Source organism: Microcaecilia unicolor, chromosome 3, assembly GCF_901765095.1.
Source record: "Microcaecilia unicolor chromosome 3, aMicUni1.1, whole genome shotgun sequence".
Lineage (NCBI taxonomy): Eukaryota > Metazoa > Chordata > Amphibia > Gymnophiona > Siphonopidae > Microcaecilia > Microcaecilia unicolor.
Genome location: NC_044033.1, coordinates 123941794 through 123969407, shown reverse-complemented (window position 1 = coordinate 123969407; position 27614 = coordinate 123941794). Strand labels below are relative to the sequence as shown.

The 27614-nt window shown below is 41.6% G+C and overlaps 1 protein-coding gene across 1 annotated transcript in view; it reads right to left on the bottom strand.

Annotated features, from left to right (window-relative positions):
* Positions 1 to 27614, bottom strand: part of MACROD2 (mono-ADP ribosylhydrolase 2) — a 2039061-nt gene that overhangs the window by 1564543 nt on the left and 446904 nt on the right. Inside the window, exon 4 of the mRNA XM_030194677.1 lies at positions 16596 to 16625. Within this exon, the coding sequence (XP_030050537.1) occupies positions 16596 to 16625 (30 nt within the window). The remainder of the gene's footprint in view (positions 1 to 16595; positions 16626 to 27614) is intronic.

Below are 27614 nucleotides of genomic sequence, written 5' to 3'. Positions count from 1 at the left end.
CTGCATCTGTTATCCCAATCTTGGATAGTGATGGAACTGAGGTACGTTATTGTAGTTCTGGTGTCTGATCATTTCAACATGTGTTTAGAGTCAAGAGTAGTTCTAGATGACTGGAGACAGGTAGATATAGTTCCTCTTGATAAAAATGGAAATAAGGAGGAGGCTAGAAGTTACATGCCAGATAGCCTGGCCTTAGTGATGACTCAAAAATGAATGGAAATGCAGGTACAATAGAGGATAGGGCAGTTTCTGGAACCAATGGATTACAGCATGTGAGGCGGCAAGGTTCTAGCAGAGGTAATATCAGACAAATCTGATCAATTTCTTTGACTGGGAGGCCAAAAAGTTGGATCAAAGATGAGCGCTAGATGTGGTGGATTTGGATTTCAGCAAGACCTCTTACATGGTTCTATATACAGTATGTGACTTATAAATGTACTGAGTGCCCATGATATGGACTCTATAATGCCTGAGTTAGATTCAGATTGAGTAGGAGACAATAAAAGATAATGGTAAATAGCGCTAGGCTTTGTACACCGGTTACTTGGCTTTGGTATATAATTTTGTGGGCACCCTCTATTAAAAGCATGAGTTAAACATATGTAAAAGCCCAGTGCACACACCAATGTACAGCACATTTAAATCAATGGAAATGAGGCTATTGGCTATTAAACATAGATGCAGGGAAGTGCACAGAAGACCAAAAACCTGAGCACAATACCAGAGTTTTAATGCCAGGTCTGAGGTGGTGTAAAAAAGTTAGCTTGGACACTATGGTAGTGTTAGTGAGGATTTCACGCCTATTTCTTCAGTTTACTGTGAGCACAAGGATCCACAACTTCTTTTTAAAGCATGTGGCAGGTGTGCTAGTACCAAGAGCTGAATTGCCAGTCTGTGGGAAGACAAAAAATTCTATTGGCACCCGAGTTGCATGTGTATACCATGTATGCATATGCTAAAATGCTCTTTTGCACATATTAGAATCACAAAAATTTTATGCACAGAACAGCATTCCAGCTAGTATATATATATAATTTTCAGGACCAATTTGCACATTATTTGGTTATTGCATTGGGGAGCAAAATTGTGATGTTACTCTGGAACTGAGAAATTAGCGACTATGATATTTTATTATAGGTATGTGGGTGTTTATGTTGACTTTATAAAATAGGTTTAAAATAGGCACACTCTTAAAATTACTCCCTTTAAGAACAATTTCCAAATAAAGGATAATGAAGCTCTTGTACCGTATAATTGTAATAAAACTAATAATGCATTATGCACTAGAAAGCTGGGATAAGCCACAAAGAGCATGTAAAAGGATTTGACTTCTAGTTTTTCAGCCTTTCAGATGCATCCCTCAACCATAAGGTATGATTGTTTGTATTCAACCAACCCAGCAAAAAATAATTGGCCAGAAATGTTTTAAAGTCATTATTAGGGATTATCAAGCCCTTAGAGAACAGCAATTGTTGCTGATAATTAAATAGGCTCACAGCAAATGCATTGTAATAATCAGAGTGCAAGATTTCAAACCAAAATAGACTGTACTAAAGGCTGGCCTAGTGACTCAGTGGTGTACTACAATGCAATCCCAACTCAGGTCATTCACTGACCATGGAAGTCCACAATCACTGAGAGGGGGGAGAAAGCAGGGCAAAATAATAAGTCATTGCTGAATAACTCTTAGCAACTGGATTTAGGACTCATGATTGCAGGGTTCCAGAGGGAGCCTTATACTCACTCCTCCCCCTTCACTGCCATTGCAGTAACTAGACTAAAAGTCATCTGAGATAGGATGTAAAAATAAAATCCACAGGTAGTTGTGAATGAAGGCTCATGGTGACGCCGGTATTTGGTGAATAAAACCGGTGCAGGACAGACTTCTACGGTCTGTGCCCTGAGAAAGGCAGGGACAAATCAAACTCAGATATACATAAAAAGTATTACATACCATGTAAAATTAGTTTATCTTGTTGGGCAGACTGGATGGACCGTTCCGGTCTTTATCTGCCATTATTTACTATGTTGCTATCCCAGCCCTGGTTTCAACTGAGTTAAGTACCTGGAAAAAGAGAAGGAAACTGCTAGACAAAGAAAGAAATAGGTGTAATCCCCCATTGTATGGGGATTACTGAGAGAGTAAATTCCCTAGAGAGACACTGGGGGGGAGTGATTGGTAGGTCCCTGGTTGAGAGGAAGCCCAGCCCAAGGAGAGCAATTTTGAAATAAAATGCAGAGAAATAGTGCCCTGGTATGAAGAATGATTGGGGAGAGTGGGGGGAGAGAGGAGTTTGACAGGAGATAAAACTAGAGTTATGATCCTGGGGGGGGGGGGGGGGGGGGGGGGGGGGTCATTGGTTGCCTACAGGTTTAAGCTGCCTGCAGTGTTCCCTGGTATTGATTTGGAGGAGGAAAAGGGGATTCCTGGAAAGCAGAGATTCTTTGGCTGTAGGAGGACGGTTGCGGCAAAACCCCACAACACCCCTTTACAGTAATCTTCATTATATTGGATTAGAATCTGTCTCTGACTCTGCCAATGCATGCTCATCCACAGCTGTCACTCTGTGAATTCTTCTCATGCGGTGTAGATATGGTGGATAAGGGTTGGTGTGCAGGGTTTTATATATTAAATCCTAACAGAGACTTTAAAGAAAACACTAATTTATTTATTTATTTGTAGCATTTATACCCCGCTCTTTCCCGCTCGATAGCAGGTTCAGTGCGGCTTACAGTAAATGCTAAATAAGCAGAGTAATTTTAAAAAAACAATGGAGTTACATAGTTAACCTCGTTTATCTTTTCACAAGTTTGAATGCAACTTCCAGCAGGTAAGATACTCACCAATGAAGGTTTCTTCCCTCAGTAGGTCCTCCTAGTACCACAAGACTTGGTATATGTTGGATTACAGAGTGTGTAGAGTGTGTAAAGTATTTGGTGGCTGAGAGGTTATGTATGGGGTGTGTGTTTTGGGTGAGGGGGTGTGTAAGAAGAGTGGAGGAGTGGCCTAGTGGTTAGGGTGGTGGACTTTGGTCCTGGGGAACTGAGGAACTGAGTTCGATTCCCACTTCAGGCACAGGCAGCTCCTTGTGAATCTGGGCAAGTCACTTAACCCTTCATTGCCCCATGTAAGCCGCATTGAGCCTGCCATGAGTGGGAAAGCACAGGGTACAAATGTAACAAAAAAAAAAATAAGATGTGAGGATGGATCTGTGGGGTGCGTTTTGGTGAAGAGATAAGTAGGGTGTATTGGGTGAATTTCATATATTTGCTCCACTCTGTACCAGTGTCATATCTAACCCACATATGAAGTGAACACTTTCACCCCTCCCCCCCACCATTCTTCCCTTTCTTGTACAGTAGCAGTGGAAACAGAGAAGGGCAGGGAAAGTGGAGCTCTCCCTCATTTTTTATGTTTTTGTACATAGGGCTAAAAGAACTCACTCCTGTGCATCCACATAACATGCTAGACTTTACTAGCAAACTGACTCACATACCTGCAGAAAGAATCAGTGTGCATGTGTGTCCTCTGACTCTCATACCCACAAAAAGTATCAGAGAGTGTGTGAGTGTGTGCATGCCTTTGACCCCGCACACACTAAGCACAGCGATGTACCAAGGGCGTAGTCAGACCTCAGCGGGAGGGGGGCCAAAATCTGAGGTGGAGGGCACATTTTAGCCTGCCTATCCCCGCCACTGACCCTCCCCCACCACTTTCAACCCCCCCCCTTTCAACCCCACTCCCGCCACCGTCGACCCTCCCCCGCCGCTGCCTCTGCCACCAGGTACCTTTGCTGGCGGGGGTCCCCTATGTAATATATTTTACAAAATATATTACATAGAATAACATGAGCATTCTTAGAAACATGTATATGCTTTAATAAATTACAACAGTGTAATAATGCTTATTTTATTACAAATTAAAAAACAATATTTTGGAAGCAAATATCTCAAGTCCCTTTTGTCCTGTTGACCTCTGTGGTTGCTGAAAAAATGCTGCCATGATAGGTCCTCTACTTTATATTTTAGTAAATGAAAATTCTGTAGCAAATTAATTTAAAAGAAGCATGAAATAATTTTGCACGTCTGGTATTTTTTTTAGATCTCTGCAGCTACCTCTCTTTCCCCCTTACTTCCCTTCCTCTACCTTCTGTATGTCTCTCCACCTTCCACTGCTAATGTATCATTCTAAGATCTTGATTTGATACTGCCCCTCAGGACCTTCTCCCTTGTATAAACTTTCTATCTTCAAGGACCCCCTCCTTCCTCATCAGGTGTACCTCTTTTCACCCTCCTCACTCATCAGGCATCCCTCTTCTCTCCCCATGTCCATCAGGTGCATCCTTTCTCCCATCTCCCTCACTAGGGGCCCCTGTTCCCTCCCTTTTGTGCCTTTAAGCTCTCCTCCTCTCCTATCAAACACCTCCTTTCCTTCCCCCTTCACTGTAAAACATCACACCTCTCCCCTTCTCCATCAAGTACCTCATTTCCTCTCTACATTCAGGCAACTCCTGCCCCATCAAGCACCCCTACTTCCCCATTCTCCCTCCATCTCATAGAATTTTTGTCTCCTCCCCCTTGCTACCTACTTCCTGTTCTAGCCTAGCAGTCAGTGAAGACTTCTGCAGCAACTTTAGCTGCTTGTGCCTCCCCTCCTTTATGGTTCACTGATCTCTTTGAACTGCACAGTGCTCAATACTTATAAAGCCCCAAGCAATTCAAAAAGAAAATCAGTGAACCACATGGGAGAGTGATCAGCAGCATGAAGAGCTAAAGCAGCAACACAGAGCTGAGAAATGAGAAAGAGATAAGAGCAGATGCCTCTTATTCCTGCTCTTGCTTGGTCAACCACGCTTGACCGGACAATAGGATATCTGGTTACTCTTTGTAACCAGACATTGTAGAAATGGCAGCAACATTAAACTGCCTGATCAGAAAATGGGCAGCTGGCCACTTTAGCCTATGCTCTGAGTGTTTTCTTTCTCAGCCTGACGATATTATTTTTCAACTTTCACTTCTTTTATTTTAGCCTACAGCTAACAAACCATCCAATCCTTCCGAAACCCACAAAAAAAAATGAACACAAAATAGTGTGCCTTATGTTTTTCTGTTTCCTGATGAAGGTCATTAGCAGTGTGATTTAGAAGAAATGAGATTGGGATAGGTTTGTTTGGTAGCTTGTCAAAAATTTCAATATGATAAGTGACTCCTGTTTCTTTGTTATCCCTCCCCAAGGCAGCTCCATTTTGTCTGGCCACGTAAATAGCTAGACTGCTTTCCTAGCCTTATAGAGTCTAATGGCACTGAAAATGAATGGATACAAATGGTCCCACAGCCACTCTATTCGTTTAAGAGATTATGAACCAAAAATGCCCTCATGCACTGTATTTTACATTTTGTTTTGAAATGAATGCACATCCCCAGTGCCATCAGATGATGTTATCAATTTACATGGCTGATTCATTCTGCTTACCTATGCAGTTTGAGTTTAATTACTTAACACACACCACCTTTAGTTAAAACACTCAATTTCACTGTTCCTTCAATATTTGCTATAATACCAAATCAGTCCCTTTTATGGTACAAAGAATCTGAACTTGCATGTTTGAAAATACCTGGGGAACTGTAAAAAAAAAAATGCTGGTTGACCATAAACTCCATAGACTTTAAAGGGGCAATTCTAGGATTCCAACAGCTGCTGCTACATTACCTCAACATTTGAGAAAACCCCCCTCCTCTTGAATTTTCAGAGGGTAACATAACATATTAATACAATTTATATTCCACAGTTGACCTTGTGGTTCTAAGCAGGTTACAATATTAAGAAGCTGGACAGTCACCAGATAGTACAGTATCCAAATTAAAAACCGACTAACATTCCCTAATCAACTTAAAACTTCTATTAACAAATGAACAGCAGACAATTATGTTAGATAAGTCATACTCAGTCGCTGTGGAATATTATCCTCTAGAATTCAAAATATATTTCCTAAAAAGTATATTTTAAGCTGTTTTCTAAAATGCATATAATGAACAGCAGACAATTATAAGGGTAGTACATCTTGATCTAGCTTTGCTGCTGGAAATGAAAGTAAAATATCAACTAACTTTAGTCTCTTATTTTTTTAAAGATGGATAAGTAAACAAATTTACATTTCTTGTAGACTTAGGAGGAAATTCTATATATGATGCCTCAAAAATCAGCACTGTAAAACCACACAGTTAGCATGATTCTATAAACTATGCCAAAAATTTAAGCACACCAATTTAAGCCACCTAAAACCAAGCCTAAATACCTGTGCCTAAGTTAGGTGTGCACATCGGGTGTAGTCTATAATAGGGCATATAGTTTATTTAAACATCCACAACCCACACATTCTATGCTCCCTTTTTGACTGTGTGCATTCGAATTTACATGCGCCACATTATAGAATACATCTAGAAAGTTGTGCACATAAATTCTAATTAAAGCCAATTTGTGCTACTAATTGGTTAAGTACCAATTATCAGCGCTGATTGGCTTGTTACTCAATTAAGTTTTGTGCAAAATTTGAATATGTGGCCAGATTAGTGCACACAACTGAAGGCGCCATATATAGAATTTGAGGATTAGTAGATACCATAATTACAAAATGATTTAACAAACATAATGGAGCAGAGCCAAAAAACACCTTAGAAAGCAAACAACAAAATTTTAAAAAAGATCCTCGCTTGTATGGGGAGCCAGTGAACTTTCCTATAAAAAGCTGATACGCTATCAAATTTCTTCAGAGAAAAGATTAAGTATAAAGGAGTATTTTGGATGGATTGAAGCTTTTTCAGTACTTGTTTGAGCATCCCAGATAAAAAACATTACAGTAATCTAAGAAACTGAGTATAGGGGATTGAACTATAATATGGAAATGATCCTGATCAAAATATTTACTTGTATGGTGTAGATTTCTCATGACATGAAAAGATTTCTGTGTCAAAATAATAATCTGCGAATGCAATGTAAGGTTGGAATCAAGAAGTACGCCAGATATTTTGATAGAAGAGAAAAGAATGATACCTTATATGACTAATTGTCACACTGTTATCATCATCTACAGAATTACAAATATGCATACATTTTGTTTTTCTGTATTTTATATTAATTTATGTAGTTTCATCCAGTTTGCCAAAATATCAAGAACACTAAGAATTAACTGAGAATGTGCAGACACCGTGAAGTTAATGGGAATTAGCACAGATAAATCATCTGCATAGCTATAAAGGTAAATACATTGTTTTTCCAAATGATGTCCTAGAGAATGTCCATAAACACTGAAGAGAGTGGGAGATAAAGGAGAACCTTGAGGGACTCCACAAAAATTGGTCCATTTCTCTGAAAACATATCTTCAGTGCTAACGCTATAAGAGCATTGTGTAAGAAAACCCCAAAACCAGTTAGGACCTGAGCAACAATTCCCATACTCTCCAAAATGTGTATGCATGTGGTTACGGTTATTCAAATATTTATCCAGCCCTCTAATTGACTTCTAATATTTTATACAGCCTTTCTCATAAAATGTTTGTGGACTTCTGCCATATACAGTACAATATTAAAAAAGATCAAAATGACATAACAAGAAAAAGAGACTATGAAGCCATTATCCACAGATATATTCCAGAAGGATTCAACACTGTAAGTATTAACTAACCACACCTACTTCTGAATTTTAGGATTCAGTAATCATTGTCATTGGCTGTGGGAGGAACAGTGAACAATGAGTGAGTCACATTCTGATGACATCATCTGAGATGCTACTAAGGGGATGACTGCTTCTGAGGCATTGTGCCGAAGGGGCGGGTGGGCCCCTTCTTGTGCAACTTCCTTTCGTTCTTACGTGTTTTTTTTTAATGTGTAGGTGGTTTTATTTTACTAGTATTTCATAATTTTAAATTTCTTTAAAATAATGTATACCCTGCCTAACACTAAGCAGCTTACAAAATAAATATACTTAAATTATCCACTCAGAAGACATAAATTAAAATAAAGATATAAGAATAATACATTAAAAAACAGCCTGAAATTGGGAAACTGTACTGATTAAATATTAAAAAGCATTAATCTAAGTGCTGGAAAAACTTGTAGGAACAAGTTAGTTTTTGAAACCTTTTAAAATTATTGCAAAGTAGTACAAAAATGAATATGTCCTGGGAGCTTATTCCAAAATATTGAACCTAGAACAAAAAAAGCACATACTGATGTTTCTGCATAACGAATTGTGTTCAATGTTGGTACGTTGGGTCATAAGGTCCTACGTGAGTTTGAGATTATGATTATGATCCTTTTAGATTAGGAAATTCTGTTGGACTAGATAGTCTGCAGTAGTCTATTTTTAGTAGGGTTGCATTTGAATCACAGCTAACTCTGTAATTAATATTAATCATTAACTGTAATTAAAAAAAATTAATCACATTGCAGCAATCATTAACTGCAATTAAAAAAATTAATCACATTGCAGCATCTCCTGTCTCATTCAAACATCTCATGTGCTCTCTTCCACTCCCAACTCTTCTCCACAATGCAATTTGACATCTTCCACCCCCTGATTCAACCTCATCCCCCACCCCCCATACCAGATTACCTTAAAGGTGGTCTTCCGTTGATCCTCATCAGTGGCAGTGTTGCACATATGCTGCCTGCAGCTTGGGTTCGAAGCTTTCCCTTTGATCTGTCCTGCCCAGGCAGAAACAGGAAGCGAGATCAGAGGGAAAGCTTCAAACCAGGCTTTAAACAGCATATGTGCAATGCTGCCACTGTCAAGGATCAACAGACGACCACCTTTTAGGCTAGCGGGAGGGATTGATAGGGGGAGCAGATGCTGAACCCCAGGTGGAGGGAGGGGCATGAGCTGCAAACTTACGAGCAGACCTAGAGGGGCCACCGACGGAAACTATAACTGAGGCAGTGAGCTCCAGCAGCCACAAGAGCCTGGTGCTGCTCACCAACAAGTTTGTATTGCTGCTCATACGGATGGAAGGGGGTGGGAGAAAGGGAAGAGAGAGAGAGAGAACGGATCCCATGAAAAAGAGATAATGAACCTGGGGTAAGAGGAGGAGGGAGGGAGGGAAGGGAGAGAAAGGGAGAGATGCTGGATCTGGGGGTGGGAGGCAGGGAGATTATCAGTCCTTTAGAGAAGGGAAGGAGGATAGGATTTGATATATCGCCTTTCTGTGGTTACAATCAAAGCAGCTTACAGGTACTTATTATGTTATTATATACGAGTATTTATTTTGTACCTGGGGCAATGGAGATTTAAGTAAGTTGCCCAGAGTCACAAGGAGCTGCTGTTGGAAATAAATAATTTAAAATATGAAACAGCTTTAACTGTGTGATTAATCATGATTAAAACTTTAAAGTTTTTTTAATCATGCGACTAATCACAACTAAAAATCTAAGCAACATACAACCCTAAGTTTTAGTATTATTATTTGTTTTGTTTGGGGGGGGGGAGGATTTATGTCAGGGGTGAGAGTGGTTGGAAATACTTGATTAAACGTTGATAAGATGACAGCACAGTGAAGGACTGCATATAAGGGGTGAGAGTGGCCAATTACTACTACTACTACTACTATTTAACATTTCTAAAGCGCTACTAGGGTTACGCAGCACTGTACAATTTAACATAGAGGGACAGTCCCTGCTCAAATTCCTATAATTATATCAAAAGAAAGAAGACTGAGAATTGGAAATTATTTCAGACATACAATATTGTAGAGTGTGCATATGCTATGCCAAATACGATTGAAGTGATAATTAAAGAAGAACATGAGCCCACCCTCACTCTAGAAATTCTACTAGTTGGGGAAAAACTTTTACCTGGTCTTTGGCACCTGTGGGAAAAACAACTACTATAGAAAGCTCTTATATCCTAGTATTGTTTTATTAAATACCGTATTTTTCGGACTAAAAAACACACTTTTTTCCTCCTAAATTTGGGAGGAAAATGGGGGGTGCATCTTATAGTCCGAATGTAGCCTCCCTCCCCGTTACAGGCACCAGAGAGCTGAGAGAGAGAAGGCTGAGTGAAGAGCGATGTGCACGCTGAAGCGCTGCTGCTACTGCGAGTCACACCGACGAGGTGAGGAGTTTTAAAATTCCAACGGAGGGAGGGAGGGAGCCTGTAATGGAGGGAGATGCCTGTAACGGAGGGAGTGCGCCTGGAACAGTGAGGGGGGCCTGTAACTATTTTTCGGACTATAAGATGCACTTTTTTTTTCCTCCAAATTTGGTAGGAAAACCTAGGTGCGTCTTATGGTCCGGTGCATCTTATAGTCCGAAAAATACAGTAAATGCCAAATTGATAGCTAATAAAGCAATTATCTTGAAGGAATGGATAGAAGAAGAAAAGTAAGGCATTGTATGTATTACTGAATACTATCAAGAGATGATCCAGTGATAAGAAGCATAAGATATTACATCTACCTTCAAACATGCGTGGGATATACATAAAGGAATCCTGTGCAGAAGGAGTGGATCCCCAGAAGCTTAGCTGAAATTGGGTGGCGGAGCTGGTGGGGGGAAGAGGGGTTGGTGGTTGGGAGGAAAAGATAGTGATGGGCAGACTTATACAGTCTGTGCCAGATCCGGTGGTGGGAGGCGGGACTGGTGGTTGGGAGGCGGGGAATAGTGCTGGGCAGACTTATACGGTCTGTGCCAGAGCCGGTGTTGGGAGGCGGGGCTGGTGGTTGGGAGGAGGGGATAGTGCTGGGCAAACTTATACGGTCTGTGCCCTGAAAAAGATAAGTCTGTGCCCTGAAAAAGACAGGTACAAATCAAGGTAAGGTATACACATGAGTTCATCTTCTTGGGCAGAACGGTTGGACCGTGCAGGTCTTTTTCTGCCGTCATATACTATGTTACTATGTTACCTAGGGAGAGGAAGAGAGACAAGGATATAGCTCTAATCTATAAAGTTTTTCTATCCATTTCAAATCAACATTTTAATTTACTTCCCTGAAAATTTTCACTTGTACCATATCTGATACCTCTCTGGTAGATCCTTTTTATTGTATTTTATTCTATTGCCTACCTGGGGAAGCTCAAGATCACATCTATTTTTTTAACAAAGTATGCTGTAGAAACATCAAATCTTACTTTATTAGGTGATTTAAATTTACAATTGGATGACCCTAATGATGCAAAGCCATTAGATTTTCTCAATTTAGTGGAATCATTGGATTTTGATTGGTCCTCACCCCAACCCATACATGAAAAGGGTAATGAACTGGATTTATTTGCCAACATTAACCAACCCATACAAAATTTCATGATTGGGGACCAAATTTGGTAGCCCGTAATATGGTCAGATCACTACTTCCTACAGTTTAATACTATCTGGAAAGAAATAACTAAAATGATTAAACCACCTCTATATAAGATCCAAGAGAATTATGGATAAAAATCGATAAAGAAGTATTTTAGTCAAATGTAAATCAGGCTTTAAGAGAATGAGATGAACCACCACAGCCTCTAATCACAAAGTGGAATCAGGTTAGTATGCGAGTTATAGATAATATTGCTCCTTTGATTCGGCATAAACGCTATTTTAAGCATTAGGCTCCTTTGTTCACAGATGATTTATGGTGCAAAAAGGGATGTACAGATGGTTACAGGAACTTGGTATAAAGATTGTAGCAAAAAATAATTGGCACAGAGCTGTAAGAGAGTATAAATTTATGACCAAACAGGCCCTAATTTCATCAATTTTCTATTTGAAAAATCTTAATAGATCTGCTGCTGTCAGGGAACTTTAATTTTCCATTATTAGGGGGTTCTTAAGACACCCATTATATTCCTATGGGCATCTCATCATTTAGTGTACACTAATTGCCAGTGCATCTTAGTAAAAGGACCCCTAAATCAGCTGGCTAATTCAAAAATTTACAAGTTTGTACAATTGCTTTGGATCCGGTGCCTCCTGTCCTATTAATGTAGAAATAATAATTTATTATATAACACTTCCTCAATTTAATCTTATATTAATCCTGAGCCCCTAAATTTGAGTATTCCATCAGGTAAAATATGGCACCAGTTTCTGCCAGTATCATCTGCAGAAATTAAGAGAATGGTGCTAAAATATTCATCCTCGAACTGTCAGATGGACAATTGCCCTACCTACTTGATGAAGGATATCGCCAACAAATATTTAGGATTTTTAGCATCATGGCTAGAAAATTTTAAGGTGGGAACATTTTCTGATCTTTTCGGGGATACCACTCTAACTCCAATTCCTAAAGGTTCAAGTCTGAAGTTAAGTGATGTGGCAAACCACAAGCCATGTTAGTCTGGTTGTGTAAGCCCTCGGGCCCCGGCCGAGGCCTAGTATAGGGGTTAGGCCAAGGCCGAGGGTGGGCCAAGCAGGCACTACACACTACCCAGCTACCAAGCCCTGTACACACACGCAGCAACCAACTTGCACCTCCAGAAAAGGGACAATAGGGCAATCAGGCGGGCCTCACGGCCTATTGGGAACCGATTCACTCAGAATTCAAGCATGCGGGCCTCACGGCCTAACTGGAACCAACTCATACTTAGGGAGGGGAGAAAGAAACTAAACAAGGGGTCCCCCACGGTGAAAGGGAAGCATACACAGAAACACGTCAAGCCGTAGCCCACCACACACAAAGAAGGTGAGGGAATGTAATATAAGATACTGTAGGCAGAGACCCTCAGCAGACAGGGAAGGGAAAAGTCCGCAAAACAGAGTGCGAAGCCTAACACACACACCCAGCACAGAAAGGGACAGTGCTCTGTAATACAGGAGGTAGTACAGCAAAGAAAGGACTGAAACAGTCTCAAAAGGAAGACTGCAGTAAACAGACAACTGCCAGAAGCAGAGAAGCTCTGCAGGGTTAAACCAAGCTCAGCACACACACAGCAACCAGAGGCAGGGAACACTGCAGACAATGGGTTAATCGGAAGTACAATGAAAGAGCAAATAAACAACCCCCCACAGAGTGAAACAAAAGGGTCCCGAGTCTGCTACAAGGGCAGGACCTGCCAAGCAGAAAACAAACACAGCACAAAGGGAACTCTGAAGGAAGGGGAAGCAAATCAAAAACTGGAACAGAACAAGGTAGGAACTCACCACACAGCACCACAGCCAAACAGAGAAACCCAGGTGTAGTGAGAGAGGTAATTAGACACACGCAGGCAGCAGCAGGCAGACAGAGACAGAGCAACAGAGCTAATAGCTCAGTCAGAGCAAAGGTAAGGCTTCAGCAGAATTGAAGTAATGCCAAAGCAGGGGTTCTAGGGACAGGTGAGCTTAAGTAGATCAGACTGACATCAGCTCAGCCCCTGATGTACCAATCAGGAGCTGTTCCAAGCATTCCCCTGTCTGACTAGCAGAATTCTAATAGAATCATAACAAGCCAGCTGCCCTTGGCAGTGTCTGTCAAAGCAACCTGGGAGGGAGAATGTCCCCTGAAGTAGGCAGTTACCTATATAAAGGAACTGCAGGTTCCGCAGGCCTATCCCTTGTCTGTGATGGGCAGGATAGCCTTGTATAATATGATTATCATCCCTCACTAGCTATATACATTACAAATGTTGTCTCTGTATTTTCTGGGTAGGAATGAAATTGCCCTTAATTTAATTTAACACATTTATATACCACCCAACCAGCCAGTTCAGAGAGATTTCAGAAAAGGAAAATTCCCATATGCATAAAAATTCCATAAAACATTATATAAAATCTATCATAATACATGAGAAGCAAAATAAACCATTACAGCAACTATTATAAAACACAGCATTTTCAGTGAGTAAAGACTAGCAGTTAGATGAAACTACCCAGGTCTTCAGATTACACTGGCGTATCATATAATTCATAATATTATGAATAGAAGATGGAAGGAGATTCCAAAGTTCCTTTCCTTTGCCTACCAATGTTTGTTGTTCTGTGGATTTCAATTTGCAAAGAAACTTGGATTGGTTGACCAGTCTTATTTCTGCCACAGAACACAAAGTTCATGAAGGGATATAAAGCTTAACAAAATCAGTTAAGTAGCTAGGGCTCTGTCCATAAAGGATTTGAAAAACAAAATTCAAAATTTTTAAATGCAATTCTAGCTCTTACAGGTAGCCAATGCAACTGAATCAAATAAGGGGGCACATGGTCAGATCTCCCACTTACAACCAATTTACAGCAGCATTCTGGACTGCTTGCTACCTACATGTCTGCTTTTGTGAAAGACCCATAAAAACCAGATATTCTTCAAAATACCATTTCAATTTCAATTAAAAAACATTTTTTTTGAAGAACAGAACATGCAGATCCATTGCTAGTTGAGAATCAAGAATGACTCCTAGTAACTTAGGGACCCTTTTAGAAAAGCGCAGTAGGGCTACTGCACGGGTAGTGTGTGCCTAATCAGCCCTACTACCGGGGTAGTGTGGGAGCCCGGCGGTAGTTCCGAAGTTGGTGCACACAGTTTCCAGCTGTAGAAAATAATTTTATGTTTTCTACAATGGGGTATGTTCCCAGTGGTAATCGGCAGTGTGGCCACATTGCCACGGTGTTAGCACGTGTGCCCTTACCGCCTCCTAAATAGGTGGCATTAAGGGCTCAGGCAGTAAATAGCCGCATGCTAATTTAGATATTAGTGCACAGCCATTCACTGCCCCATTTTTAAAAAAGGCCTGTGAACAGGCTAAGACCAATTTGGAGAAGGTTTCCTTCTGAAGTTGCTGTATGTTGAGTTCCCCTGAAGACGCCGTTTGGGAACTTGGGAAGTTGTGTTGTCTTTATTGGATGTTTTGAATGAAGAAGCTTTGCACTATATAAAAAAAGTTATACACTAACCAGGAATCTGTATGAAATGACTTATACACACCATTGACTGCATTAAACCCACTGATCAAGCTAAGTAACAGCGCTACATAATTTGCATTAACAAAAAATTTTTTTTGGTTTACTTTGAAGATTTGATTTGAGCTATAACTTATCAGGAGGAGGCAGGGTGTGCTATGATGTATGGAAAGGTGCTATAACATCTCAGTTCCTGAGTTTAAGTGTATACACCTAAAACTGAGCACATATCATAAAAAATGTTTTAATTTTTTCATTATTTGTATATATAAATTTTGAGTTAAAATTGCAGTTTCTGAGTCATATTTGGCCACCACTTTACGCGGCCAGTGCTGAATATCAGTGTGGCCAGTTAAAATTGGACCGGCAAAGTTAAACCGGATATTCAGTGCTGGTCACCGGAAACGGACCGGCACTGAATATCTGGGTTTAGCGCCAACTGCGGTCTGAATATCGGGGCTTTTGTGCGCACTTATGTGCTCCCTTCACACTCTGCCCTGGGCATACCCACTAGGGAAGTACGCATGTACCATCATTTCAAAGCACCTGCATTTGCACCAGTTAATCTACTATAATAAAACTCACCCTCAACGTTCTGAGGACACTGACGTCAGTGAAGCCAAGCTCTGACTTCCTTCAAAAAGGTTTGAAGGTTCGTGGTGGTGAAGCCACCAAAATCGCTCCGGGCCCCGCCCTCGAGGGCGGAGCAATGGCACAACAATGAAGGGGTTGGCAGGGAGGGAGGCAGGGGGGGGAAATCGCTCCGGGCCCTGCCCTCGAGGGCGGAGCAATGGCAGAACAATGAAGGGGTTGGCAGGGAGGGAGGCAGGGAGGCGGGGGTGGGAAATCGCTCCGGGCCCCGCCCTAACATCAAATGTTATGACGTTGGGGGCGGAGCAATGCCAGAACAACGAAGGGGTTGGCCAGGGAGGGAGGGAGGGGGGGTGTTGGCGAAGAAAACCTTGCTAGCGCCCGTTTCATTTGCTCTGAAATGGGCTTCTTTTACTAGTGTTTCATAAAAGGTCATTTATGCATACATGTTGCCAAATCCACCAGTAAATTACTAAAATATCACCAAAGAGAGTGGTACTTTACCACTTAAATACATACTCCCTTATAAAATTACCATTAAAATAACATCATAAGGTAACATGAATTGAAATCTGTGTTTTAAAATATAGTACAGTAGTGGACATACAGCCACAGTACTCAGATTAGCAATACATGTATATCATAAAGGTAAAATTGCAATTAATTTTAAACAAGTTGCACTCTGATATACAACACATTTACATCTAAGAATTCATTATTTTCTTTTTATACAAGATGTTTATGATTTATGATTACTAATTCTTGTCTTAGGGGTACTTTTACCAAGCAGCAGTAAAAGGACTCCTCTGGTAGTGTTGTTGTGCGGGTTTGCTGGTAAAAGGAATTTTTTTTAATGAAAATGGTTGTGCAGATGTATAACACTTGCTGTGTGGCCATTTCTGGGGGCTCCCATGCTTTCTCGGCAGTAATTGATTATCGCTGGGTAAACCCCTGGCACTAAAAAATAAATTTTTGGCGCAAGAAACATATGGTGGAAGTCAGTACTATTCCCGGGCTCCGCAGCAACCTGGTGGGAGGATCAAATTGCTGCACACCAAGCCCACCAAATTGCTGCATACCTACCGTGGCTTGGTAAAAGGGCCCCTTAAGTAGTCACTTTCGTGTCAGAAGCAAAAAAAAAAAAGTTACACAAACACTTACCTCCTCCTCCTCCAAGAAGAGACGAGTTTGCTGATGAAAAGCAAAAGAAGAGCAAAGTATTAGCTTCACATATTTTTCATTATATGCAAGACAAAACATTAAAGCATTCTGAACAAATAAGGAAACTACAGAAACTGCAAATACAAAGACGAAAACGATATTTTGTATGGCCATACTGGTGAATCAAATGGCTACTATTTCATAAAAATGTACAGTTGGTTGAAATTGCTTGTCATTTATGTTGTTTTAATCAGTGTTATTTATAACACTTAGGTTGGGAGATCATGTGAAGCTCCATTTTAGACATTCTGCCCAAAACCAAACTCTCTATACCTGACTGCATCAGTTACTTTGTCACGAATTAACTTTAACGCACCACCTCTTTATTTCTCATCCTGAAAATGAATTCTCTATACTTGACTGCTTTATCTACTCTATCACTTATGAACTTTAATGCAATACCAATTTGTATTTCTCACTCCGGGAATGGCGTTCGCCATTACGGAATAATGTAAGCCACATTGAGCCTGCAAATAGGTGGGAAAATGTGGGATACAAATGCAATAAATAAATAAATATTTGGGCCCCTGCTGGTAAGTAGCATCTGAGACGCTCACAGCAGTGAGCTGCACCGATTCTGGATATTCAATGCCGGAGCAGGCTTGGCTCCCAGATTTGAATATCCGGGTCCCAGTCACCTGGAATTTAAGCAGGTTACATAAAAAAAACACATGTAAAGTAATAGACATAAAATCACATAAAAATAATATTAAAAACAAGAGCATTCATATGTCAGAAAAATATAGTATTAATCATATTTAAAACAACAACCATCAGGGGCAAGCAAATGCTTGCTGAAATGTGTGCTTTTAATAGCTTCCTCAATGAAAGAAATGACATCATTAATCTTAATTCAAGTGGCAGTTTGTTCCATAACGTCCAACTAGCAATGCACAATAATTGGGCTGGACCTTCTTCCAAATGAATTTGATGAAAGGAAGGGACATCTATTAAATATTTTCCTTGTCATCTCAGTATTCTGGAAGAACGAGAGATTCTTAAAGACGAGGTAATTACCTTTGGAATGCTATTTCTGATAAAGTACTATTCGAAATATTACATCTGAAATTCAGGAACATGATTATTTCAACAGGATTTTTCTCCTTTCAAATCTCTGGCTCTTTCATTATTTTTTTTCTAAAGAGTTCTGTATTTAGGAAACGTAGGGGTCATTTTACCAAGCTGCATTAAAAGAGTTTTTTTTTTTTTTAAGGAAATGGCCATGTGGTAAGTTAAGCACTTGCCACATGGCCATTTCCTGGGAAGTCCTTACCACCTCCTATTTAGGAGGTGGTAAGGGTTCCCGCACTAACCTAGCAGTAACTGGGAAGTGCATGGCTCTGTCCGATTTCTACCTGAAACACCTCCGGTGCTAAAAAAAGTAAAATAATTTTCGAGCACCGGAAATAGCGTGCAGCCATATTGCTGCTTTGTAAAAGGGCTTCTTGGTTCCAGCCAGTGGCAGTAAGCATTTTGCTGACTGCCGCTGGCATTATTCTGGATATTCAATGCCGGGCCATGTCTGGGCTTCGACATTGAATATCTGGTTTATGTAAAGCCAGCTAACGCATAACCAGATAAATCGATATTCAGAACTTAAGCTGCTATGGGTTACTGCATTAAGATAGGACTGGGTTTTATGCAGTCCCATTTATGTGATTACCCTGGCTGATTAAATGCTGAATATCGGCACTTAACCAGCCAACAGCTGATTCCACCCCTGGAATGTCCCCACAATAGCCAGTTTTCACTTAGGTGTTAAGCGCTAGTTTTCAGCAGCGATAACTGGTCAAGTGCCATATTACTGGATAGACCCTTACAAGCGATTTAAATCGGTCAGCGGCTGTTTCTGGCCAGTTAAATAATTTTGAAAATCAACCAGATTGTTTTTTGTTTTTTATTACTTTCATTTTCTTTCTCGTAATGATCCTTAATATTTTTCAGATCAACATTCAAATGCTGCTGTTAGCATTTGTCTACTTATATTCAATGCAACTATCCACAAAAGGAGCCACTGCTCCCTCTAAACTGAGTGGGGGTCCTCCACTTACGATCCTGCCAGTGAGAGGTGCAGAGCTGCCAAGGGGGTTGATCCACTCAGCAAGAGATCTAGAGCATGCCCCAGCCCATCCCACTCTACCCCCACTTCTGTCATGCCCCACCCAGCTCTGCCCACAACTGCACCCATTGCTCTGCCCGTCCAAATCCATTGATTCGCTACCAGTGGCAAAAGGAGTAGCCTCCTCATCCAGCAGCAGCAGGGAACACCTTCATAAAATGTCATCTCCTGCTGCCATGGGATCAGCAGCAGCATGAGATAGTGCTTTATGAAGGTGTTTCCTGCTGCCAGTGGATGGGGAGGCCACTCAGCGGGAGATCCTGGCTTCTCTGTGGGAGATGACCTACAAAAAGGTTGGCAGGTCTGGACGTGCTGTTTCACTACCACAATTTCAATAGTGAGGAACAAGAAAGTTCTACAGATTGCCAAGGAACATGCTTGTCCTAGCTATTAAAAATACAATAATAAAGCACCATCCCTCACTGGCAGCAATGCAGTTGGAGGGCTCCCACTCAGCTTAGGAGGAGTAGTGGAAGCAGCAGCACTGGATATACATTTTCATCACGGACCTGATCTAATTATACAGAGAGCAGCAATATTCAGCTGCTATTCGAATAGCTGTATGGTTTAAGGAACCCTTTTACTAAGGTGCACCGAAAAGGGGCCTGCACTGGTGTAGGCGCATGTTTTGGACGCACGGTCAATTTTTCAGATTGAAAATGGACATGCTGCAAAATTAAAACCAGCGCACATCCATTTTCAGCCTGAGACCTTACCGCCACCCATTGACTTAGCGGTAAGGTCTCACGCGCTAACTGGGAGTAAGCAGCCAGCATGCGTAAACTGCCGATTATCACTGGGTAAGCGTCACATGGTAGAAAATATTTTCTATCGCGTTTTGGGTGTACGTCAAAAATGGAATTACTGCCTGGGGCACACAGTAGCCCGGTGGTAGTTCCAATTTGATGCGCATTGGATGCACGTAGGCGCATACGCGCCTTAGTAAAAGGGCCCTTAAGTTAGGACAGCCTTTTTGCTGGGGATCTTGACAAAATCCTAAGAGGCTTTTGACCAACTACTTGCTCCCTCGACCTCTGCCCATCAAAGATAGTGCAGCAGACAAGTGGTGGCCTCATAGAAGAGGCACAAAAATTGTGAACTTCTCTCTTTCTAATGTGCAACTACCAACAGCATTAGAAAGGGCAGTCAGTGTGTGTCCCATTGCTAAAGAAGAACAACCTTGACCAGGGCATACTTTAAAGTTACCAGTCAGCATCTAACATCCCATTTCTAGTAAAACTTATAGAACAGTCTGTGTTCAACTCAACAAATGGCTAGAGGAGAGAAACTGGCCAAATCCATGTTAATCTAGACTAAGATCTGATTATAAAACAGAAATCTTCATATCCCGACTACAGGATCTTCACAGAAACCGAGACAGAGGATTTGCCTCTGTGTTAGTACTGCTGGTTTCTCAGCAGCTTTTGACACTATGGACCACAATATCATGCTAGCATGGCTGACAGAAACAGGTATCACTGGTACACAATTTGCTATTCCAAGTCACCTACCAGTGAACAGGGTAGGGAGAAAGTATTAGGGTCAGGCTGGGAAGTGTGGGTGTGTGTGCATGAATTCACTACCCTGCCAGGGGAATGCTCCTCGAAAAGGGTGGGAAATTGAATTTCAATATGCCCTTGAAAAGAAGGCTGTGCTTTGACAGGAAAAAGGTGGAAGCCACACAGCAGGCATTTGCTAGATTGAAAGAAACAACTAATCCAGAAAATCAACCTAAACAAATTGATCGGAAAAGAAAAGTTAGTGCTAGGTAGGGATCCAGTCTCCACGTTTTCTGATTTAAGGGAGTATTAAACTCAATGTCACCCTTTCTCACACACCCGTCAGCAAACCACTCTAGTCACACACAGCCATTCTCACACCCCCCACTCACACTCACCCATTCTCACATACCCTCAGCAAAACAACAATCACACCCCCCCAGAACAGCACATCCCCACTCACCCCTCAGTACCACACCCCCACTGACACTCACCTGTTCTCACACATCCCAGAGTAGCACACTTCCACGCACACTCACCCCTCAGCATACTTATAAGAATGTTATTACACACAAATAAACCTTGATTTTCTCAATTACAAAGTACTAGCCTATTGCTGAGCAACACGAGTGGGGCCAGCTAGTGTACTTATAGACAGCATGCCCTGGTCATAACCCCAGTTTTGTGACCTCACTGGGGTCCCAACCCACAATTTAGGAAGCTCTGGTTTAATTGCTAAATTCAGACACAGTCCTCATCTCCTCCACCCATCATTTATGTAAAGAAATATTTCCTTAGATTACTTCTGAGTCTATTCCCTGTCATCTTCCTCCTATGCCCACTTGTTCAAGAGCTTCATTTCAATTGAAAGAGGCCTGCCTACTGTGCAATTATGCCTAAGAATAAAATACAATGAACCTTCTGCTGCTACTCGAACCTGTCCAACTAGTCAGCCTGTGTTGGTGCTTCCTGACCAGTATTGTGATAGGATAACAACCTAACGGGGTGGTATTTAACTCCAGTATGTCTAACATGTCTTCATTCTTAGCCTTCCATGTCAGAAAGATAGAGTGTGCATAGCTTGTTGATGAGTCCAGTGTGTTCTACCACAAAGAAAGTGTCTATCTCTATATTAATACATTTTCTTTGCTCCTGGTGGCATGCCTTCTTAATTTTTGATGTTTTGCAGAATGACTGTCTCGGGTAATGTTCTGGTGATAGTCCAGAGGTGAGAGTAGAAATCCATGATGTCCACATGGTTATGGAAGGACCCTAAGGAGTACCAAAGGACCATAGGACTAGATGTGGTGCCTTCTGTGAGTCCCATGTCTATATTCTTATGTAGATATCTTTGGTGGTCTCTCATGAAGTCTGCTGTATGCCTACTATGGTCTCTGTTTCTATCTGAATTGCTGGTATGGTATACTTCCTTGTTTTTGTATAGCTTCCTTCATATGAATTTGACAAAGTGCCTGCATCTACTTTCTGTTTCTCTCTTGTGTGTGGGAGGAAGGGAGCAGGGAAGAGGAAGAATAGATGTATGAAATGACAATGATTCCTTAAGAAGGGTAATTTTCAATGCACTTCAGGAAGTAAAATTTTAATTTACTCAGAAATGAGTTTTTACAAAATTAACCACCCAATATGCAAGTAGAGGAGCCAGCAGCTATAAAATAAAAATGCCTTTATTGTTTTAAAATTCCCTGGTGGTATTGTCATTGACGATCTATACCCCTCCCTGAACCCCACCCCCCATCTAGTGATGAATCTAGTAAAAAAAAAAAAAAAAAAAACTAAAAATGGCCAGACCATATGCCCTGCCTCCCCCTTCCCCGGATTTATTTCCAGTTCTTCCTGCCCTAGCAGAGTTGCCATTTTAAGAACAAACCACTAGATGCCAGGCCACCTCATCTTGCAAAATTATGCTTTTATTTTACACTGGCTGGCCCCTTTAAAAGATTCACCAGAAGCATTGGCACATGTGTTAATCTGTTGATATTCTTGGGGGAAAAGTTAACTATATAATTGAGCTGTAGGCAACGTTCTAGGTATAACATGGCGTGTGAACAATGGTGCAAGCCATGTTATTCTTTCCTCATAATAATGAGAACTAGAAAACTAGAGCATATTTCTTAAAGAAAAGTTTTAACTTTCTTTCTAAAATGAAGATGAGAAAATGAAAATAATCCAGCAATATCCTTATATAATCTAGCAGCCTGAACAGCAAAGAATTTCTCAAAAATTGACAGTCTCCTTTTCCCCTTAACAGAAGGGATGGCAAAAAGTTGGCATTATTGCTACATCGTGATCTTAAGGAGGCTGCAAAATGAAAATGATAGAGAAAATAACTACGAACCAAACCTTGAAGAGTTTTAACAAGAAAACAAGCTAGTGTTAAAAGAATTCTTCCTTCAACAGGTAACCAATAATATCTGGCATATAAAGGAGAAATACTGTTGTACTTAGAAGGCCAAAAATTAGCCTTATAGCAGTAGTTTGTATGGTCTGGAATCTCTTTAAAAGCCCCTTTGTACAACCTATGTATACAGAGTTACAATAGTCAAGATATAATAGCAGCAAAACATGGACTAGGCGCTCAAATTGTTCAGTTTCAAAATATTTGTGGATGGTACACAACTTTCTCATCAGGAAAAAGCATTTTTTGACTAATGTATTGACTTGTGTTTCCATAGATACAGAACTATCGACTTGAATTCCTACAATTTTAACAACTGAGGAAATTTGTACTCAATTTGATTGATAGTCACAGATGTAGGAGTCTGTTCTAGTTTAGTGCTGAAATATAAAAATTTATATCAAGCTTGCCAGTGCTTGTGCTCAACCCTATTTTTTTTCCCATTAGGGTCTGCTTTCCATTTTCAGAGAGATGCCCTTTAGGCATTCACCACATTTCCACCTAACCATTAGATCATGCTGGCTGTTATTTGGCCTTCTTTTGACCTCTTTTTAATGCAGTAAAGCATCATATACTACTTGTGCTCAAAGCACATTAAAATCAGATGCTCTTCCTTAGACCCACGACCCAGTGCAGTTTCATTTCTCTGATGCCTTTGTTGTCTATGTACTCAAAAGTATATTATAAGATCTAATGTTCTGATTTCAACATACTTTTAATATATAGGCACCAAAGAAATGAAACTGTTCTAGTGGCAGTAAAAGTAGATCAGATCTAAGACTCTGAAGCTGCCAGTGTCTGCTGACTCGAAGATAAAGATAAGTACAGTATCAATTTTGTAACCCTACGTTTATATGAGATTATCTTGAATAAGAAGATTTTTGCAAGTCTAACAAATTAAAGGGAGGTTTTTGTGCCAATGATGAAGAGGAGATCCTAGAGATTGTACCTAGCTCTAGTAAGTTCTTAGTTTGGAGCTCTTTGAGGCTTTTCCTTCCTTTATTAACACTTAAGTGCTTGTGTAATCTCTCTCTCTCTTTTTTTTTTCTCTGAGTGAATCATTTTGTTTTGGATATTTTTCTTATTGAAAGTGCGAGTCCACATCCGAGTTGTAAATATTTATATACCGCCTAGACCTAAACGGTTTACAATTTCCTTAACTGGTACTGTCCCTAATGGGCTCCCAACCTAAGTAATATTGGCTTGATTACTGATGATTTCTTTGTGCTGATTGGTTCATTAAAAAAAAAAAAAAAAAAAAAAAAAATATATATATATATATATATATACACACACACACACATTAGCCATTCAGCCCGTAACAACGGGCTAGTGTTTTTGTTTTCCTATGGCCTCCCCCCTGTCCACCAACCCTGCTCTCTCCCCTGCCCACCCCCCGGCATCTGTTTCCCTCAGTTCCGCCTCCTCCTCCTCCGATTTCCACGCGCATGTCCAAGCCCTCCTCCCTATTGGGCTGTACTGCTGGTGGAGGCGGGGCTTGGACTTCTACACTCTCAGCGTTCTGACTCTACTGCGCATTTGCAGGTGAGTCGGTCACTTGCCATTTATATGTTTGAGATATATATATATATATATATAAGTGGGGGACTAAGGATAATTTTATTATAGTAAAAAAAAAGGTGGTGGTGGAGGTGAAGTTTCATATACTGAATACCAACATCAAAACTCTCCACTTCAAGTGGCCAGGAAACGTGAAAATCTAATATTATAATATCATAAGGTTGATGGGAGGAAAAAGCCTCAAGAAGCTCTTGATCCGCAGATCTACAGAGCTACTGTCAATCCTCTAGACCTATCTTGTGGTCTCAAAAGGATCTATTCCTCATCATCGGCAAAAAACCTTCCCAATGCCTTAGATAGTAAATAATGGGAAATCTCCCTTTTAGTCCATACCAAAACAATAGGCTCAATATCTAAATAATAGCGCTGGTTGCTGCTGAGTACTATTGGTGTCAAAAAACACAAGGCTCAAAAATAGATAAAAGTGTTACTTCGCTTTCATACTTCACTCTCAACTGTGCAGTCTTTGAACTCATGCCTTAATTTTATTGCAGTAGCATTGATTGTAATCATAAAACAACATAACTTTTTTCATCCAAGTTAATATTTTATATTTTTGCACAAATATATTGGCTGCAAACAGGTACAAAGAAACTAACATTAGATGACTTCTGATAGACAGTGGGGAGAAACAATGTTCTTCAGAGTTCCACTGTGGTTCTTCTTTAGATGTAGCAAGCAGAATATAACACTTCTTCTGTATTTACTCTGATTTGTAAGTGTGAGACAGAAGGCATGCAACACCAAATAAAACAATGACTGGGAAGAACGGTTGGGTCAACTGGACTTTATTTGTTGTCATGACATTGTCCAAGTTTCTTACAGTGGTGGAAATAAGTATTTGATCCCTTGCTGATTTTGTAAGTTTGCCCACTGACAAAGACATGAGCAGCCCATAATTGAAGGGTAGGTTATTGGTAACAGTGAGAGATAGCACATCACAAATTAAATCCGGAAAATCACATTGTGGAAAGTATATGAATTTATTTGCATTCTGCAGAGGGAAATAAGTATTTAATCCCTCTGGCAAACAAGACCTAATACTTGGTGGCAAAACCCTTGTTGGCAAGCACAGCGGTCAGACGTCTTCTGTAGTTGATGATGAGGTTTGCACACATGTCAGGAGGAATTTTGGTCCACTCCTCTTTGCAGATCATCTCTAAATCATTAAGAGTTCTGGGCTGTCGCTTGGCAACTCGCAGCTTCAGCTCCCTCCATAAGTTTTCAATGGGATTAAGGTCTGGTGACTGGCTAGGCCACTCCATGACCCTAATGTGCTTCTTCCTGAGCCACTCCTTTGTTGCCTTGGCTGTATGTTTTGGGTCATTGTCGTGCTGGAAGACCCAGCCACGACCCATTTTTAAGGCCCTGGCGGAGGGAAGGAGGTTGTCACTCAGAATTGTACGGTACATGGCCCCATCCATTCTCCCATTGATGCGGTGAAGTAGTCCTGTGCCCTTAGCAGAGAAACACCCCCAAAACATAACATTTCCACCTCCATGCTTGACAGTGGGGACGGTGTTCTTTGGGTCATAGGCAGCATTTCTCTTCCTCCAAACACGGCGAGTTGAGTTCATGCCAAAGAGCTCAATTTTTGTCTCATCTGACCACAGCACCTTCTCCCAATCACTCTCGGCATCATCCAGGTGTTCACTGGCAAACTTCAGACGGGCCGTCACATGTGCCTTCCGGAGCAGGGGGACCTTGCGGGCACTGCAGGATTGCAATCCGTTATGTCGTAATGTGTTACCAATGGTTTTCGTGGTGACAGTGGTCCCAGCTGCCTTGAGATCATTGACAAGTTCCCCCCTTGTAGTTGTAGGTGTCGCGCCTCACGCGCTCGGTGCGCTCTCGAGGACCTTGGCATACCTTCAGGCTTCGTCCCCGGGAGCGCGGGGTTTGTGAGTCCTTAAGGCAAAATCACCCTCCAGGTAGAAAGCAGGAAAGACTGAACCGGAACTCCGGACTGGAGTTGTACACCGGAACACTCGGAACTGGAACGCACCGGACTGGTGCGCACTGGAGTGGGGCCCACTGGACTGGACACACTGGAGTGGCCCCACTGGACTGGAACATACAGGAGTGAAACCCGCTGGACTGGAACACACTGGAGCGGAACCCACGGAACTGGAACACCCTGGACCTAGGCTTCACCTACACTTGACTGCCTTCCCCCTCGGGTTGAGCCCTCAGGTTCTTGCAGCCGGTAGGACTTACAGGAACAGCAGGAATGAAGATCCAGGAGTGCCCCCTGGCACCTAGGAGAAGGCAAGGCAGACAATCAGGAACTATCCGGGTTCTGGTAGTCAGCAGGAATCAACACAATGACAAGTAAGCTGGACCCAGGCGCATAGAGACGCTGTACCCGGGCAACCCAGTCATACACAAGAACATACACAGAGCAGACTCAAGAGGCTTGGAAGGCTATACACCAGCTAACAACTAAGCTGTGCCCCAGCTAACAAGTCATGCCCTGGGCCCAAACGCAGAAGACTAGCAAGGCTTGACACAGGCTACAGGCCAGAGGGGCCTAAGCTGGCTAGTCTACACTAAGAACAAACACAGACTTGGAATAGTGGCTAGCAAGGGCGGCTAGGCTCACTCTAGGAACAAACACAATCTTGGACTAGTGGCTAGCAAGGGCGGCTAGTCTAACACTAGAAACAAACACAGACTTGGAAATGGCTAGCAGGACAACTAGCTGACACGAGGAACAAACATGGTCTTGGAAACAGCTTAGCAGGACGGCTAGCTGACACGAGGAACAAACATGGAACACTAGTAAAGCTATGCACAGGCAACAAGCCAGGGGGTGCCTAAGCTAACTAGTCATACCCTGGAAACAAACATAGAGCACTAGTAAAGCTATGCACAGGCAACAAGCCAGACGGTGCCTTAGCTAACTAGTCATACCTTGGAAACAAACACAGAGAACTAGTAAAGCTATGCACAGGCAACAAGCCAGACGGAGCCTAAGCTAACTAGTCTGAACAAACATAGAAACTCACACAGAGCAAACACTGACACCGGGTACAGAGCACTCTATACACCAGGACCTTTGGATGATATAGATGAGGTGAGATACAAAGGCCAGGACTGTAGTCTTCAGGTGACTAATAAAGCCCATCAACACCAGAGCCACAGGTGCAGCAATCACCTTGCAACCAAACAGAGGCTTGACACTCAGAGCAGGCATCCCATAGAAAGTAACAGCGGGAGCCATCTTGGATACTGGCAGAGACGAAGAGGCGGCAGCCATCTTGGATACTGGCAGAGACGAAGAGGCGGCAGCCATCTTGGATACTGGCAGAGACGAAGAGGCGGCAGCCATCTTGGAAGAGGCA